The sequence below is a fragment of the Hippoglossus stenolepis genome, chromosome 24 (assembly GCF_022539355.2).
Source record: "Hippoglossus stenolepis isolate QCI-W04-F060 chromosome 24, HSTE1.2, whole genome shotgun sequence".
Taxonomy (NCBI): Eukaryota; Metazoa; Chordata; class Actinopteri; order Pleuronectiformes; family Pleuronectidae; genus Hippoglossus; species Hippoglossus stenolepis.
Window position 1 is genome coordinate 5,183,957 of NC_061506.1, and position 15,774 is coordinate 5,199,730.

Genomic DNA, 15,774 nt, shown 5'->3' on the forward strand with positions numbered 1-15,774 from the left:
AGCAGTAATCCTAAAGGTCTTCAAAGATTGAGTAAATAACCCCACAGCTCTGATGCAACTTGACTTTTCTAAATAACAAATAGCTGAAATCTTACAGTATAAATTTCAAAAAGCTCCAAACACAAAGTTAAAAACTAAAAAAACGCACAGACAAATTAGAGGCAAACAATACTGGCATACCATTCTTTCAAGTTGTAAAGTAAATATTAAGAATCTTTGGCCTGACCTTCAAAAATTATAAAGTGTAAAAGATTCTGGAAAAATACCTCTTTTTATATTATTAAGAGAATCTTTGAGAGTTTGTAGATTTTCAGAAGAATACAAACATTTAGCATTTTTAAAAAGGAGTGGACGACCTTGCATGACTGGTGTATTTTTTTTCAAAAGTAAAACGAATTGAAAAGTGAGTTTCGTGTTCAGGCTTGTCTCGACTTTGATTTGAAGAGCTCTTTACAACTCATGTTCGTACACCTGATTGACGACATGCAACTAAATGACCCATCCCTCCACAACATGTCATGGAAATTGGTTCAGTAATCCTGGTAAATAGCATAAAAAAGACAAATAATTTATGTCTACTCCAACCAAAAACATTTCATATTCAATGATATGAAAACAGAAAAGCAGCATTTCAGGTAGATTTTAGGACACTTGGGAAATAGAGGTTTTCCTGTACTTTTAATCTATAAATTAAGTCAACTCACAACAAGAAAGTGAGCATAATTCCCCCAAATGTTCAAATATGCATGTGAACTTGCAGGATAATGGCGTTTCACTTAAGATGCTCCTAAAGAGATTACCGGTACCGTGGGTGAAAGTGTGCTTCCGCTTCATTCATAGCAACACTATTAAAAAATAACCACACTCTTAACCTCTAGGAGTGATTGTTATCTGATAACACCGCCCTGCACTGTATTCAGGCCTCACTTGTCCACACAAACACACCCACTCGAGCTCTCACCTGTCGAGCTCCTCCAGCGTTCTTTACCTGCCGCTGGGCCCCGCGCCAACTACTGTCAGTTATCCGTAAGTCAATCCCACAAGTGATTGACAAGCCAGTAGAGCCAGGGATCAAGTTCAGTCTCTTGGGGATGTGTGTGTCTGTGTGTGTGTGTGGAGTCAACCAGCGACACTACTAAGCTCTGACTTCAAGCAGCTCAGGTTGACCAGGAGTCGATGGGCTGATAAAGTGTGTGTGTGTTATAGACCTTATTGTCTGAAGACGGAGACCATGGGAACACATGGACACCGCTAATCCTTTAACTACCATTCAAAGAAATCCCCACAGTCACACACAGGCTTGCTCAGCTATCCGTACTAGGACTTTACATTAACTTCCATTCATTGTGGACTGGATAACAAAACCTTATCCCTCACCTTATCCATGACCAATTTACACCCAACCTTCACCACAATTCACATCTCATCTGCTGGTCCTGACAGTGTTTATGCTCTGAATGGTCCAAAGAAACTCAGAGTAAAAGCTACATAACATCCCCTGTTCTGACCACCTTCACTAGATCTGTACAAGTAAAATCACCCTCTTTAACTTCTGAAGTCAGGAGGGGGCAGTGCTGTCGGGATTTAGGGTGACATTGCGTCTGCTACATCTGACATGGTGTCATTTCTCTCAGATTCCCTCTGTGAAAAGGAGATTTGAACAAATTAAATATGTGAATGCTAATTCAGATGAATAACCAGCTGAGAATCGTATCTGAAACTCGCAACTTGCAACACATTTAAGGACGCTTAAAAAAAACACTAACTGTGCTGGTGCCAGAAATAACACGATGTCAAGCTGAAGAAAGGATGGTTCCTGACCTCGTCCTACCTGTCTGTGAGAGAGAATCTGACTGAACACCAAATCAAAGAGGCAACTTTCAACTCCTATCAGGTGACTGCTGGGAGTGAAAGGAATGAGAGAGATTCATGTAGTTTGTTTTTTACTTTAAAGTCAATTTAGTTTTGTCCGCAGAGAAGTGGAATAAAAAAAATTACAAGGGCCCACTTCTGCTTAACAAAAGAGAAACAAAGTGTTGTTAACATTTACTTCGAAGTTAATTTATTTCACTTTCCTCATTGGAAAATACAGAAAGGAGAGTTCTTCTTTTAAATGAAAGTAAGTTTGCAGCAGTTACTCAGTTAACGTATTTTCAGGAGATTCATAGAAGCAAGGTAGCGAGGTCGCCCAAATTCACACTTGACCAATTGAGAGTCGGTCTCAGCTGTCAAACATGATGCTTTACCCTGTTTTTATGGATCTAATACAGAAAAGGAAACACTGTACTTCGACATTAAGTTTGGTTCATGTCCCATCAACTAACAGAAGAGGTCAAATTTATGTCATCACTATTGTTTTGTGTTGATTACGGTATTTTTTACAATCAATGCACATTGTGTACAAAACACTCGCTCTGCTCAAAACTCACTGATGGATGTGAAAATTCAGCCAAATGCTGTGTTCCCTTCTCCACCCTGACATACGAGGTACAATTTGTTCAAAAATTCCGTCAGTTTTTCTTGATTTCACAGAAATTGGTTTACCGTGAACATCAGTAAATGATGAAATATAAATTAGAGGCATAGCAGAGGAGCTGTCCATTAAACTCGACATTACATGCATATACGTTAGGTCAAAGTAGACCGAATTTATAGCTGTGGTCAGGGAAAAAGTGCTGCGATAAAGAAATGAATGACACCAATTAGCTGCGATTATCAGCCTGTATTCAGCTCCACAATCCTTGAAAACTCCCCTCAGGTTAGAAAACTTCACCGAATACCGCGGCTTCCCAGACGTGTGCTATTGTCAACAGCTCCACCTGGAGAATAGCAGCTCTCAGACGCATCCAAGGTTGGAGGGAGAAAAAAAAAAAAATGTTGGAGGCGGAGAGTGGAGAAAAAGAGAGATGAGGAAGAAAGACACGAAAGAAAGACAAGAATGAGTGCAGTTTTCCAAGGCTGCTCAGATTTGAGCAATTCAGCAGTGACAGAGGTAAACATGTTCGATGATTGATGTGTGTGTGTGTGTGTGGGGGTGTTGAATTCAGTCACTGAGGTCTGCGTCTTCAAGTGAACCAGGCTAAATGGAAGGACGAGGAGAAATACGAGTCCTTACTTGGAACAAATTTATCAAATGCAACGTTAAGCTGCTGTAACAGTGAAACTTTCCCTCAGATATGCAAGAACAACCAATAATCCTCTTTTATCCATTTGTACATCCTTGCTCCTTCATGCCTTCGCTTTCTAGCACCGTATGAGCCTTTATTTCCTTTTCTTGGATCATAGTGAATAAAAAAAAAAAAAAAATAGAGTTAAGAAATTTCACTGGTATTCATTGGATCTTCTGCTTCTCCCAATCCCCTGAAAAGGGAATTCATGAAATCAATTTTAAACCAAGTAGGAGCTTTCGTGAGAGAGAGAGTTTAGAAATTGGACTTTTAGCCTTTGACCCCTTTCTGGCTCTTTAAAATCATGAAAATGTGGCCAAATGAGATAATTGTCTCCGTCTGCGCTCCCATTTCAGAAAAAGTTAGCTATTTTCAGCAAGTAACTAATCTAACAATAGATGCTGATAAAGTCAAGATCATTTAGATTTTTGGATGGTTAAAGTCTCTTTTGGGACTTTTTCAGGACAAAAACTTCAGAACTCAGACAGAGGTCCTCTTGAAATCATTGGAATTGCTTTCTTCTCTCTCTGGTTGACCTGGCCTAATTATCCATGTAATGATATAACCCTGGGGGGTAAGGGGATCTCCCTCTGTCTCCCACACACACACACAAACTGGGCCTCCCTATTCCCACAGAGGACCAGCAAGCCTGCCGCTGAAAGAAGTGACGGCAGGGAATGAATTTCATCCACTAATTAGACTCGACCCTGCCTTGTATTAGCAACGTGGAAACAACCCGACCATGAGAACCAAAACTGAATATCACAGAATAGAGAAGAAGGCAAGGTCATGTGTGAATATCCTTCTATACACTTGGTCTTCATATGCGACAAATCAATCCATAGAAATAGCTAATATACTTAAACATTGGCATTTCTATTTTATATAAATCTTGCAGTTTCAAGTTACTCGTCATTATAATATTTTACATTCAAATGTGCAATGAGCCTCTAAAATAAAATCCCTTGTTAAAGATCAAATCAACTTTCTTGGTGGCAGTTCCAGTTTAGTTTTAATTAGTTAATTAATGCTTTAAAAAACAGGGTGAAATAAGATGATTGACGCCTGAGACTGACCCACGATTGTTTGAGTGCGTGTATGGGTGGGAACTTGCTACCATGGCCCCACCCCTCAATCGCTAGTATGTATCCGAGATATACATATATGTCTATAAACACAGTTACTGTAGTTTTTACTTTTGTGCATTATCCTGACAACAGACACTTTCATATTAGGAGTATTTTTGCATGAATGTATTTTATTTCCTTCAGCAAGCAGACAGTCCAAACCAACCAGACCGCAAAGACCAGACCCACCAATCCGACAAGACCAGACCGCCTTCACCCAGACCAAAACCGACCACACAGACCAAACCAACCACACGAACCAAACAAACCCACATCACACGGACCAGACCCACCAAACCGAACAGACCAAACCACACAGACAGACCAGTCTGGACAAAAGGTTTCTGAAAGAAGCATGAATCCATCGTTCCTCTGCGGATAGGGACTGCACATGAAGAGCAGGTCCCTGAAAGCACAAAATCTGTGAAAGAAACTACAGCATCATCCATTGCACAGTTGAAAACTATGACATAGAAGCAACATACAGAAAACATTCATGCTTAATCAGGAACAAGTATTTAAATGCCTTATTTAAGTCAAAGTAATACATTACCATAAAAATTACTATTGTCAATTAAAAAGAAAACTTGATAAAGTCAATGACAATTTCTCCTGATTATGACTTTTAGAACATAATAATATAATTTGACCAACAAGAAACTATGTGACTGAGTTTGAAAAGCAAAAAGACTGAATCCTACTACTCACCCCTGTGTGTGTGTGTGTGTGTGTGTGTGTGTGTGTGTGTGTGTGTGGGGACAGAGAACAGGCGACATTTATTGACAGTGGCTGCTCCGCTCGATAAGAAGAGGCATAAAATCAATCACCTTGATTGGTAGACAACAGTGAGGGAGGAAGAGAGCGCAGAGGGCGAGAGCCGAGGAAGAGCGGAATATGAAAAAAAAAAAAGAGAGAAAATTAAAATGAGGGAGTTTGAGATCTGGGGTGGAGGGAGGAGCGGAGCGGAGGACAATGTAGAGCAGGAACACACTGCTCCTCTGTTCACAAACACTCCGATGCATAATTCAACATCTGAATCACTACTTGTGCTGTAGGTATTGGTGAGGGGGGGGGGGAAGGAAATGAGTTCATGGCAGAAAAAACAAACAGAAATGTCAGCGTTCTGCCTCTGGCACTTGGACTCCATTCAGCTTTGAGAAGGGGGATTCACACTAATCTGATTAGTTTGTTTCTGCACTTGTTAGAGGAGACAGTCAGCGGTGCGATGCGGTGCCGTCTATATGTGCCACATTCATTTGCTTTTCTATTGGTCCGTTTAAAACCACCGAGGCCAGACGGGGGCCAACAACTCCTCAATTAAGCAGGAGCAGCTGAAGGCCACAGATTTATGTTCGATGCACAAATCAAAGAATTTTTAAAAAGGGTTAGGGTTAAAAACTTCATGCCATTCACCAACTAAAACCAAAACTCGGAACTTGTCATCTCATTTGTTTAAAAAGGTAAAATATTATGAGATGAGACAAAATTTGCAAGTGTATATATTTACTTAAATTGTAACCAGATGCCAAAAAAAACCAATGCATGTATCCAGACTCGTCCTATGACCTCCACATATTTAACCACAGCACCTACAGTGGTTACACATGCCACACAATTTAACACACTAAGCCTGAATAAGTTCTAAAAGCTTCTGCACAGGACAAACAAACGGTGAATGAACAACCAGCAAACACAAACAGGCCTCAGGGTCCAGGCCTGAGTGATGGCGTCAAACCAGCAAACAAACACACGGCACAGATCCACGGCGGGACATTCAAACATGGTGGAAGCAAAGCAGGCGAGAGCAGAGAGAGACAGGAGTTGGTGTTTGACTCACGTTAGAGGTTCTGCTCCGTTCTGCTCCTCTCAGCTCCTCTCGTGAAGACGAGGAGTCCGCCATGTTTCACCTCAGGTCACTTTGTTTGTTTGTTGACAGAAGAGCTCGTGTCCTCCTCCCTGGGGGGTAAACAGTCTTTTAAAAACATCCTGAACTGTCGCCATTCGCTCACAAACTAAGTTCAAACCAAAGTTATTCACACTTACGTTGAATTAGTTGGATTCATGAGCTGCTGCGTCTCTTCTGCATCTTCTTCTTCCTCCTCATCTCCCGCGGGATTCACATTTAATCAACGCGACGCCAAATGACACCTGGCGCAACAGGTGAGGGTGCAGTACCGCTTTTCGACCACACATCGGATTAGAGAAGCCTGTGGTTAGAACCCAGAGGGGCGCTGTTTCACCTCTTTGAGAAAACTCGGTCGAAATTAGTTTATTTGACTTAAAAAATATATAATATTATATATTATATTATTATTATTGGGGTTCCGACTTGTCGCCTTCACCCTGAACACCAAGTTATCAATTTGTTAGAAACAAAAATAAAACTAATTAACTTAAATCCTCTTTTATTTACATTGTATTTAACAGACATTAACAACAGTCAGATCAGTGTCTCCCACAGTTTTATTCTTTTTCAGTGAAACAAACAGCACTAGGCACTAGATGGGGATTTATTTTTGCAGGTAAGTACATAAATTAACTGTGGAGGAAAACAGAACAAATATTAAAATATACAACAGGGGTCAGTGTGTATGATGGAAAGGATTAGTTGTTCCCAAACAATCCTCCTGAAGTGTTGAAATCAAATGAGCTTTATTCCTAATCCTCATAATGTATATCTGCAGCCACAGTGTCTCTGCGACTGTGTGTGCACATTGTTCATGTATACACAACAAAACGTCAGCAGCCCCCTCAGTCCTCAGCATTTAACATTCTGTCATATTGTGTGTGACTGTATTGTGTCTCAGGACGTTGACGAGAGAGTGACAAAGACGTGACAAGACGACAGATGGAAAAAAGTTTCTGCACAATTTCCCTCGTTCAGACGAGGTGCAGAGGCTGAAGGTGATTGATGGGTGAAAGGATGAAGAAGGTGAGGTGGAGCAAGATGGAGCAGATCACACAATTTCATTTTCTGAAACAAAGACTTTAGAAAGAAATGTTCAAATCTTCTTGGAGATTTTCAGTATTTCTGTTTAAACTCAGCAAAAATGTAAATTCAGCTTCCTTGTAGGTGAAAGTGTGTGTGAGTGTGTTTGTGCATCCATCCTCAAAACAACTCCCTTTAAAAGCCAGGACATAATCGCTGGCAAATAACAGCTATTTCACAGCTAATTCGTAGATTTCACGTGTGGATGAGTCCATCACCTCCCTCCATTTAATGCTGTGAATAGAGACACGCTGACATTACAACCATGAGAAAAGACTCGCTCTCTGTCTGTGTGGGTGGAGGTCTTAGGTCTAATGATTTAAGTCTAGTTTGAGTGTCAGACCAACTGCTGGGCACAGAAGTGTGCAGCCACACACAAACACACACTGTTGTTACTAAAGGTGTCAAACTGAGCTGATTGTTATTTGGTAATCAGATTAACATATTGATCCCCTTTATTCTTAAGGGACTTCACAGCTCCTATGATGTCTTCAGCCTCTTCACTTTCACAGCTTCGTTTATGATCCCAGAAATCAACATTTAAAAGGTGGAACACATGTTTGGAGTAAATTTAACTGAAGTACTCAAGACAACTAATTCCTCTTTTTGAACACAAAGCAAATAAGAAAACATAACAAATCCCCCAAAAATATGTTTTGTAATTTGTTATAGTGTTTGCATTTTATTGCGTATAAACTAGATTGTCACTTTCCTGTGTAAAAAACTACTTTATACCTAGAGATTGTTACTGCTCATCTCTTACTTGCCTGTCGCAGACACTCTGCTGCAGCTTCTTAGCCAAGATCACTTATTATTCCCTTTCTTGCTGAAGTTGGATGAGAAGATCCACACCACCTTCATCTGTATCTGGAGCTTGTTCAAAGTAAAAAGCCTGGAAATAAGTAAAGTGTGAGGCTGAAACTCACAAACATATTGTGTCACATTAGTTTAATCTGTCAAATTGTAAAAGAATGTCACGTTGTGGTCATACAGAAGTTTAGGTGTCACCTGTTGCAGCTTCAGAAAGATGAGTCAGACTTTGAACATGAGGTCAAATTCCCAGACATGGTTCCTCTGACATTTCTCTGCCGTCTCCACTGTGTCGTTCTGTGGATCTTAAAGAGTATTTTCATGTGGGTGTGAACTCATTTTAACTGAGCATTCTTTCAGTAACAAACTTGACACCTACCGTACATCTCACTGAAGTGCTCCCAGCAGCCTCAGAGGCCTGTATTGACTCAGGATTCTGGGTTAGCGAGGACAGTTTCAGGTTCAACCCTGCACCTCTCATTGAGAATCTTTACCAACTAATAAAGCATGAAGGGAAATCAAAGATAGACCCAGTTTTTAGTGGTATTGGAGTTCAATAGGTGGTTGTTGTGCTCGCCTTCTAAAAACAACTGTATGAGTCACAGCTTGGTAAAAACAGCTGCTGGCAAAGCTCGGGGATGTATAGACGACACACTGCCACTTTTCAACATCTCCTTTTTTCCTCTTCCCTCGATTTCACCTCTGACAGTCGTGCTCTAGATATTCCTCCATCCTTGTCAGACACGCTAGCAGGTCTCAGCTGCTGCCAGCTGTGGAGGAGAGGAACGTGGAGATCAGCGCAGATGAGAAGTGAAAAGGATGAAGGGAATCCAATCGCTCCAAAAGCTCCATCCTAATCTTGTTGACATCCACAGATGGTGCAAACGACAGCCCTGGAGCAGCTTCGGAGAAGAATTAAATCAAGAAATCTCCCTTTTCTCCCTCTAATTCCTTGTCTTTTTCAACACAGCTGAGAGTTTAGCATGAGAAAACACAGGTTACTTAGACGAACATGTTCTGGATTCACCTAATTAATCCTTTTGATCATATTTCAGATATTAAAAACTCTTCAGGTGCGTTTGATTTGTCAACTCTGGTCCTGCAAAGGTCTGACAAGTTAAAAAATACTCTGCTGCATCCTTGTGGCTGGAGAAGGAAGTGCAGCTCCACATAAAACAGAAAGCACATTATACAAGGTTTTAATATTTCCACCTCTGGCTTTTATTCTTAAGCACATGTACAGCTGTTTTCCATCGATAGCTACAGAAAGGTTGGCAAAAACCCACAAGTAAATCTTGATATGACTGTTTAAAAACTGTATACAAAAAGACCCCAAAACTGTACATCAATTAATATAACTACATTTATATCTTATATATATATATATTTATATATGTATACTGTATCAGTGTGTGTACAGACGTTATAGATACTGTTTGGTTATGAGACATACAGAACATGACACAATAATACATTGTAAAAGAGAGAAGATAACATTCGGTTTGAAGGCTGTCAGTTTCAGTGGTGTTGAAAGATCCGGACAGAGAGTGATCAGTACAGTAAAGACCTTAGATCCACCATTTAATGGCTTTGAAAGATTCCTACAGCGACGTGTCAATCATCAGACGAAGACGGTTCAGTGCAGGGGTGTATCTGAGCGGACACCACGGGAATCTCTTGTCTTTTTAGAATACTCATTTTTAAAGCTACATGTCCGGTGTTGTTCGAATCGGCTTCTACACAAAATAAGACATGCGTCGAATACAGTGTCCAGAAAGTAAAAAAAGATAAATAGTAACAAAGCCTCATGACACGTGGAACACAGAGCAGACACAAAGCTCTTGATATTCCTTTTCTGCAACTGTTCTGTGATGGGAGATGCCTGACTGAATGAAAAAGGGGCTTATGGCACGGATTCCTTTCCTCTGATGATTCTTTAAAAGACTCCAGAGTGCCTCTAAGTGCCGATACTCATACCTCTTATTTTGGATTCCGGTGGGAAAACGATTTTTAAGATACTAAATACTGGCACGGTTACGTCTGACAAAAACCTCTACGATAAACTGAATGTGTCAAAGCCCAATTTAAATCCACACAAACAACAGCAGGAGGAGGAGGATCTCTGATGACATGTTTACATTCGTAATCCTGAGAACATTAAGGCTCAGTTCACCCACATTGCAGAAATATACGTATTTTAAGATCTACTGTTTTATTTGAAGTTTGGATTTGTCTCTTTTCAGAATTATTGTTTCTTTTGTAATATATAAATTAATGGTATAAGACTGCTTTGCTGTTAATTTTGATGTCGGAGTCAGACATTAAAGTAAACATACACAGAATATATACTCAAAACAAATTCCAGTTTGTAACACAAATCAAGCAGAGCTGAAGCAATGTTTCAGTGTCTGTAGAATAAAGAAACACCATTGGGCTGATATCTTTCCAATGTGCTCAGACCACTGCACGAGACCCTTACTCCCTCTTAATGTGGTGATTGGGAATTTAAAACTTTATACATAATGAAAACAGTAAAAATAACATTTCAGAGACAAAATGCCCCCGTGGACATATATAAAACAATTGGAATAAAAACAATAAAAAACTGATATTAAACATCGATTGTTGTTGAATATTTTTGGTGCAAGTGCTGATTAATTTGTTCATTGATTGCAGACCAATCATATTTCAGTACGGCATTTATAATAAATGCTACTGGACAGTAGAACCTGACACTTACATCCACCTTTTCTTAGTCTCTCCTCCATACAGCCATCATCTGCAGTACCTTTCCATCCAAACGCTGATTATAAGTAGTAGAATTCACCATAAAAGCGAGCGAAGACAGTTCACTACCACAAGGCACCTAATGTAAAGCAGCTACGAGGATTTCTAGCAGCAACAAGGCTTTGGTTCATATGAGAACTATTAAAAGTCGAGTACAAAACCATTTCTACTTTGTCTCACGATGGACGTGTAGACGGAGGGTTGGACAGACCGATGGAGGAAGCGGGTGATGAGGAGGACGGATGGAGGTGAGAAAACATCCGCGTCGCTTCAGCAGGTGGAGAACGAGAGAAAGGTAGAAAAAGAGAAGGGATAGCTAGAAAGAAAGAGAGAGAGGATACGTGTTCAAAGAACATGAAGGTAGAAAGTCTCATTCCCTCTGTAGTTCCATTATAAGGCCTTTTAGAGGATGAACAGTCTATAGCTCATTCATTTAAAGCAGAGTGATGAAACCACACTCATTTTATACACATTTCTCTATATAATCATATATTAGTGAGGTTTAGAGGTGGGATTTAACCTGAAGCCAGGCTACGTGTTTTCACCCGTTTCGTCTTTGTGCTAATCTGAGCTCACAAGCCGCTGGTGGTGCCTTCAATGTTTCTATATTGTGTTGATCTTTTCATATGAAAAGGTATAAGCACCTCATTCAGGCAGACATTACGTGGACCGAGCAAGTCAAGGGATGAATGAGAAATCATTTTGAAAACACACCGCTGTTGTTTTCTGTTGGTGTTTCTCTATACGAGGAGCAGAGGTTTTGGTGACTGTACGCTGACCTGTGCACATGAAACTGCCTTTAAAAGAAAGAGAGATCGTGGGATCATAATAAAGACCACTATGGAAATACATACAATAAAATATGTCATATTTTTGTACATAAAACTATTTGATTGAATTATCCTGTTTTTTCTTATTATTTGTGAATATTCTGTTATGTCTAGGTTGTGTATGACAGAGTAAAACCAAATAAAGATTGCATGGATGTACTGGATGTGCGTCCTCCATATTAAATGGCTGAAACACTGATGAACACATCACAGAAATACTGGTTTAATATTAATTTAAGGCATCAAGTACATTTGGAGCACTTGACAGAAAAAGTTCATATGTTCATTTTCTAAGGTGCTAAAAAAGTATGGAAACAATAAATTATTATTTGAACCTCTCCAAACCTGACAATTCACTTATAAACTACACACTTTATCTAGATAAATAAACTTGCAGTATGTCTATGAAGCTGCTTTCAGACATGCACTAGTGTTGGAGTGAGTTGCTCTGGACGTTTCTGACACGTGATGGACGCAAAACCGGAAGAATAGAGAACGTCTAACTTTCTTTTCTTCTGGATCTTTGGTTTATTATCTCTGGTATTTACACGATGACATTAAGGCATTAAGTTGATGTGAAGCCATTTCTACTGGATTCTGTCGCTAAAATAATAAGGCATTAAAAACTTCAGCGATTAATCTCTCAGCATTACAGATAAATATATGTTAAAGTGCTTCAAAGACGATAAGAGAGAAGGAATGAAAACAGCACGAACACTAACTCTAGCTATCAGCACACACACAAGTATCTATCCCACCAAACACTCTACTCTACCTACAGAAGAGTTTGAAAGTGGAGCTGAAGTTGGTCTTTTTCCCTTTAAGATACAATAGAACTAATAAATGAGGAGAAGACCAACTCAGATCCACTTTACAAACACTAAGAGCTTCTGTACGGCACCCTTCCTTACAGCGCTGAAGGATCTGACCCCAGAGTCCTATGGAGTGTTTCGGGATAATAAGTTTGCACACAGGCAACACCAGTTAGTCCTATAGAGAGGAAGAACAGATGGACAGAGAGACAGAGAGAGATGGCAGGAATGGAAGAAAAGAAAATGGTTGATCAGAGAAAGCATGTGCTGAGAAAGCACAGTCATCATCATCTGCAGAATTCCAATCACAACACATCTAAAGGAGTGTGGTATAAATCCTAAAAGTACACTTCAGCTGCCTGCTGTCAGCGGCAGACAGGTGTAAAGGGCCAGTGTGCATATTTTCAGTCTCTTATAATCAAAGTTTTTATGCTGTGACATCAGTACGCTGAGCCCTTTGCACGTCATGAGGCCCTCGTGGATGGAGTCCTTTCAGAGTCGCCCCATAGTGCTTTGCGCCACACTTGGCTGAGAAGTTATAAAGGTTACGTTCACTGTAATCGCTCAGAGATGGATTATAGATGCTACTAGCAACATGGTCCATCATTTAACTCCAGCTCAGTAACACTTAGTCACCTTCTTTGCTCAGGGAGCTCCAAATGTATCCGATATCAGAAATTCAGGATTTAAAAAAGTACTAAAGAGAAATAAATTAGACTGAGGTCTCAGGCCCCGCCCCTCCGTAGCCCGTGTGGCGGGAGCCATCTGTGAATCGGAGGAGTGGGGTGAAGGTGCTGTAGTCTGGCTTTCTTTGCCAGCGTGTGAACATGACTTTCTTGTTAAAGGGTTCAGACCTTCGAGGGTGCGCAGCGCTCCTTTGGTTTCCCGAGCCTCGCCGGTGGCCACCAGCCTTGGATGGGGCGTGGAGGGACGCCAGGGGGGTGAACTCTGAGAGGTGGCCCTTATAGAGTTTATCAGCATTCTGCACAAGTGTGGAGAGGCAGGAGAAGGAGACAGAGGGGAAGAGATGGATATAAAAGTAAAAAGAAATGTTACTTGTGGACAGATCTCGGAGAGCAGGTGGAGGAGACACTTAGAGGAAACACTGTTCTCTCAGCTGGCCAAAATTCAATCTGTGTTATAGGACACCAACATCACATTTCTGTATGGTCTCAAGCAGTTTTTTAAAGTTAGGGCCACTACTGTAGTTTGGACCAGTTTGGGCCGTTCCTAAATTTCCCTTGGGATCAATAAAGTATCTATGTCTCTATCTATCATTTTATGTTTTAACATGACTGTCACTGTGCACAAAACCAGATCGATTACAAGTTTTCCCAGTTTTGCGTACAATTCATATGATTATATCAGTTAATTACTTATAAGGTTCTGCAGTAGCTTTAATCTAATTGGCCAGCTGTGATGATAATGTCCCTCTTTGCAACCCAAGTACATTTGTCATTAGAGCATAAACATGAAGAGATAAACAAATACCACAACACCATGTCACACCATGAACCAAACCATGCAAATGAAACACATGACAAATAAAACATGCATGAAGGTTCAGTCCAACAGTGAGAAAACTGCCTCTGTAGCGATACTGTGTCACTAGAGGGCGGCAGAGCTCCGTGTAAAGAGTGAAGAACAGGACGGGAGATTGTACAATACCTGGAGAATCCTTGACTTTTGAGGCCTTCACAAACAGATACAACGCACTGCAACTCAGGTGTTAGTCAGCCACAACGTCCCCAAAGTCAAATGTGAGGAACCACAAACCACGGCAAAGTAAACCCCCATCACTGCAGGATGTTAAACTCACCCACCATTACCCAGTCCAACCATTAAACACACACATACACAGAGAGCCAGGGTGTGTATTTTACCGTGCTGAAGCCCTCTAGGCTTCTGTGACAGCTACTCCATCTATTAACGAGTCAGAACTCTGGTAGGCCATGGCCCTCTCAAACCCTTTTTTATCCCTTACCCGCTGTGGACACACACACACACACATTCAGACAGATTTGTGGCTTAATGTATAAAAATACACATATTTCAACCTCAATGTTTAACAAAAACTAATTTCTAAGACAAAAAAAATGATGGAAGGCTAAACAGCGCACCACAGACTCTTGCGGTGGCATGCAAACAGACGAGTTAACATGAGACTCACGTCATGCAAAAAGAGTGGTAGGGAGAAAGTGACGGGACAAAGAGAAAAGGAAAATACAGGGAAGAAGAAGGGTCACCTCCAGAAGGGGCTGGGTTAGAAACTGATTCTGCTGGAGGTCTGAGACAGCATAAAGATGGTGGAGGGCTCGGAGGCAAGGCAGCGACGTTTAGCCTGCCACTAGAACCAGAGGGAGGGTTTCATCAAGGAGAGGAGGATGAGGGGGTCAGAGGAAAGAGGGGACAGGGAGAGGAGGGGAAAAGTCAAAGCCACATGAACAATTTATGAGATTTTAAAAATTCTAATGAATAAAGTCTTTGTATTTAAAGAGCTACGAGATTAATAAGTCTGGGTCAAAGCAGCAGAAATATCTTGACAGGTTCAGTTATGGGAAAAGGAGACGTTCAGGTTATAGAGGAAGAAAGATAAAAAGACAATAGTTCACACCTCACTGCAAACAGTTAGAAAACAAACAGGACACACTCTACACATCTATTATCTTGATGTGTTTCATGCCTCAGCAGCAACTGATCTCACTGTTAAGAGTTGAACAGGCCTGGGAGAAAGTCCCTAACTCTCCATGTGCTGCACCTGCATCTAAAATAACAGCTGTGCTTTTCATGAGCTCCTCTCTGACCAGATTCCAGAGCCTGGGAGTGGCTGTTGTTTTGTTCCTACACTGAACAATACGGTAATAAATATCTGCTGTTTGAGCTTTACCTGATTTTAGAAACGTTATTTTGTGTTATATACAGTATGCTCTCTTGTTTCTGTCTCTTATCTCCCTCTCTGCTCTTTCTCTTGTATCTCTTTGTGTTATATCTTCTGCTTTGACTCTGTTTACAAGGTCATTTACAACAAGGCTCTTCTTTGTTTAATGATGACAGCGCAAACGTCAAGGTCCAGCTCTTTAACACCATAACCTATAATCACCATTTTTTAAACACATCTTTACACATGTAGCTTCAGTGTCATTACTGACTCTCCATAAATAAAACCTTTCGAGTGTTAGTTGAAAGTAAACACACTATCTCTGTTGTCTTATCTGGCTTAGAAATAAAGGAGCACTGCACAAAAACAAAGAG

At 40.6% G+C, this 15,774-nt stretch overlaps 1 protein-coding gene across 5 annotated transcripts in view; it reads right to left on the reverse strand.

The window, feature by feature from the left end:
* Nucleotides 1–9,290: 9,290 nt before the first annotated feature.
* Nucleotides 9,291–15,774, reverse strand: part of atp11a (ATPase phospholipid transporting 11A) — a 40,392-nt gene continuing 33,908 nt past the window's right edge. For 2 of the 5 annotated variants that reach the window (XR_004694876.2, XR_004694878.2), the window contains 2 exons: nucleotides 12,622–13,504; nucleotides 9,291–11,196 (listed from right to left, as the gene is read on the reverse strand). Coding sequence is in view for 3 of the 5 variants with exons in the window: in XM_035150362.2 (XP_035006253.1) it covers nucleotides 12,649–12,700; nucleotides 13,377–13,504 (180 nt within the window). In the remaining 2 variants the exon portion in view is untranslated. Of the gene's footprint in view, nucleotides 11,197–12,621; nucleotides 13,505–14,768; nucleotides 14,870–15,774 lie in introns of those variants that run through there. The other 3 variants (XM_035150364.2, XM_035150363.2, XM_035150362.2) reach the window with 2 other exon arrangements.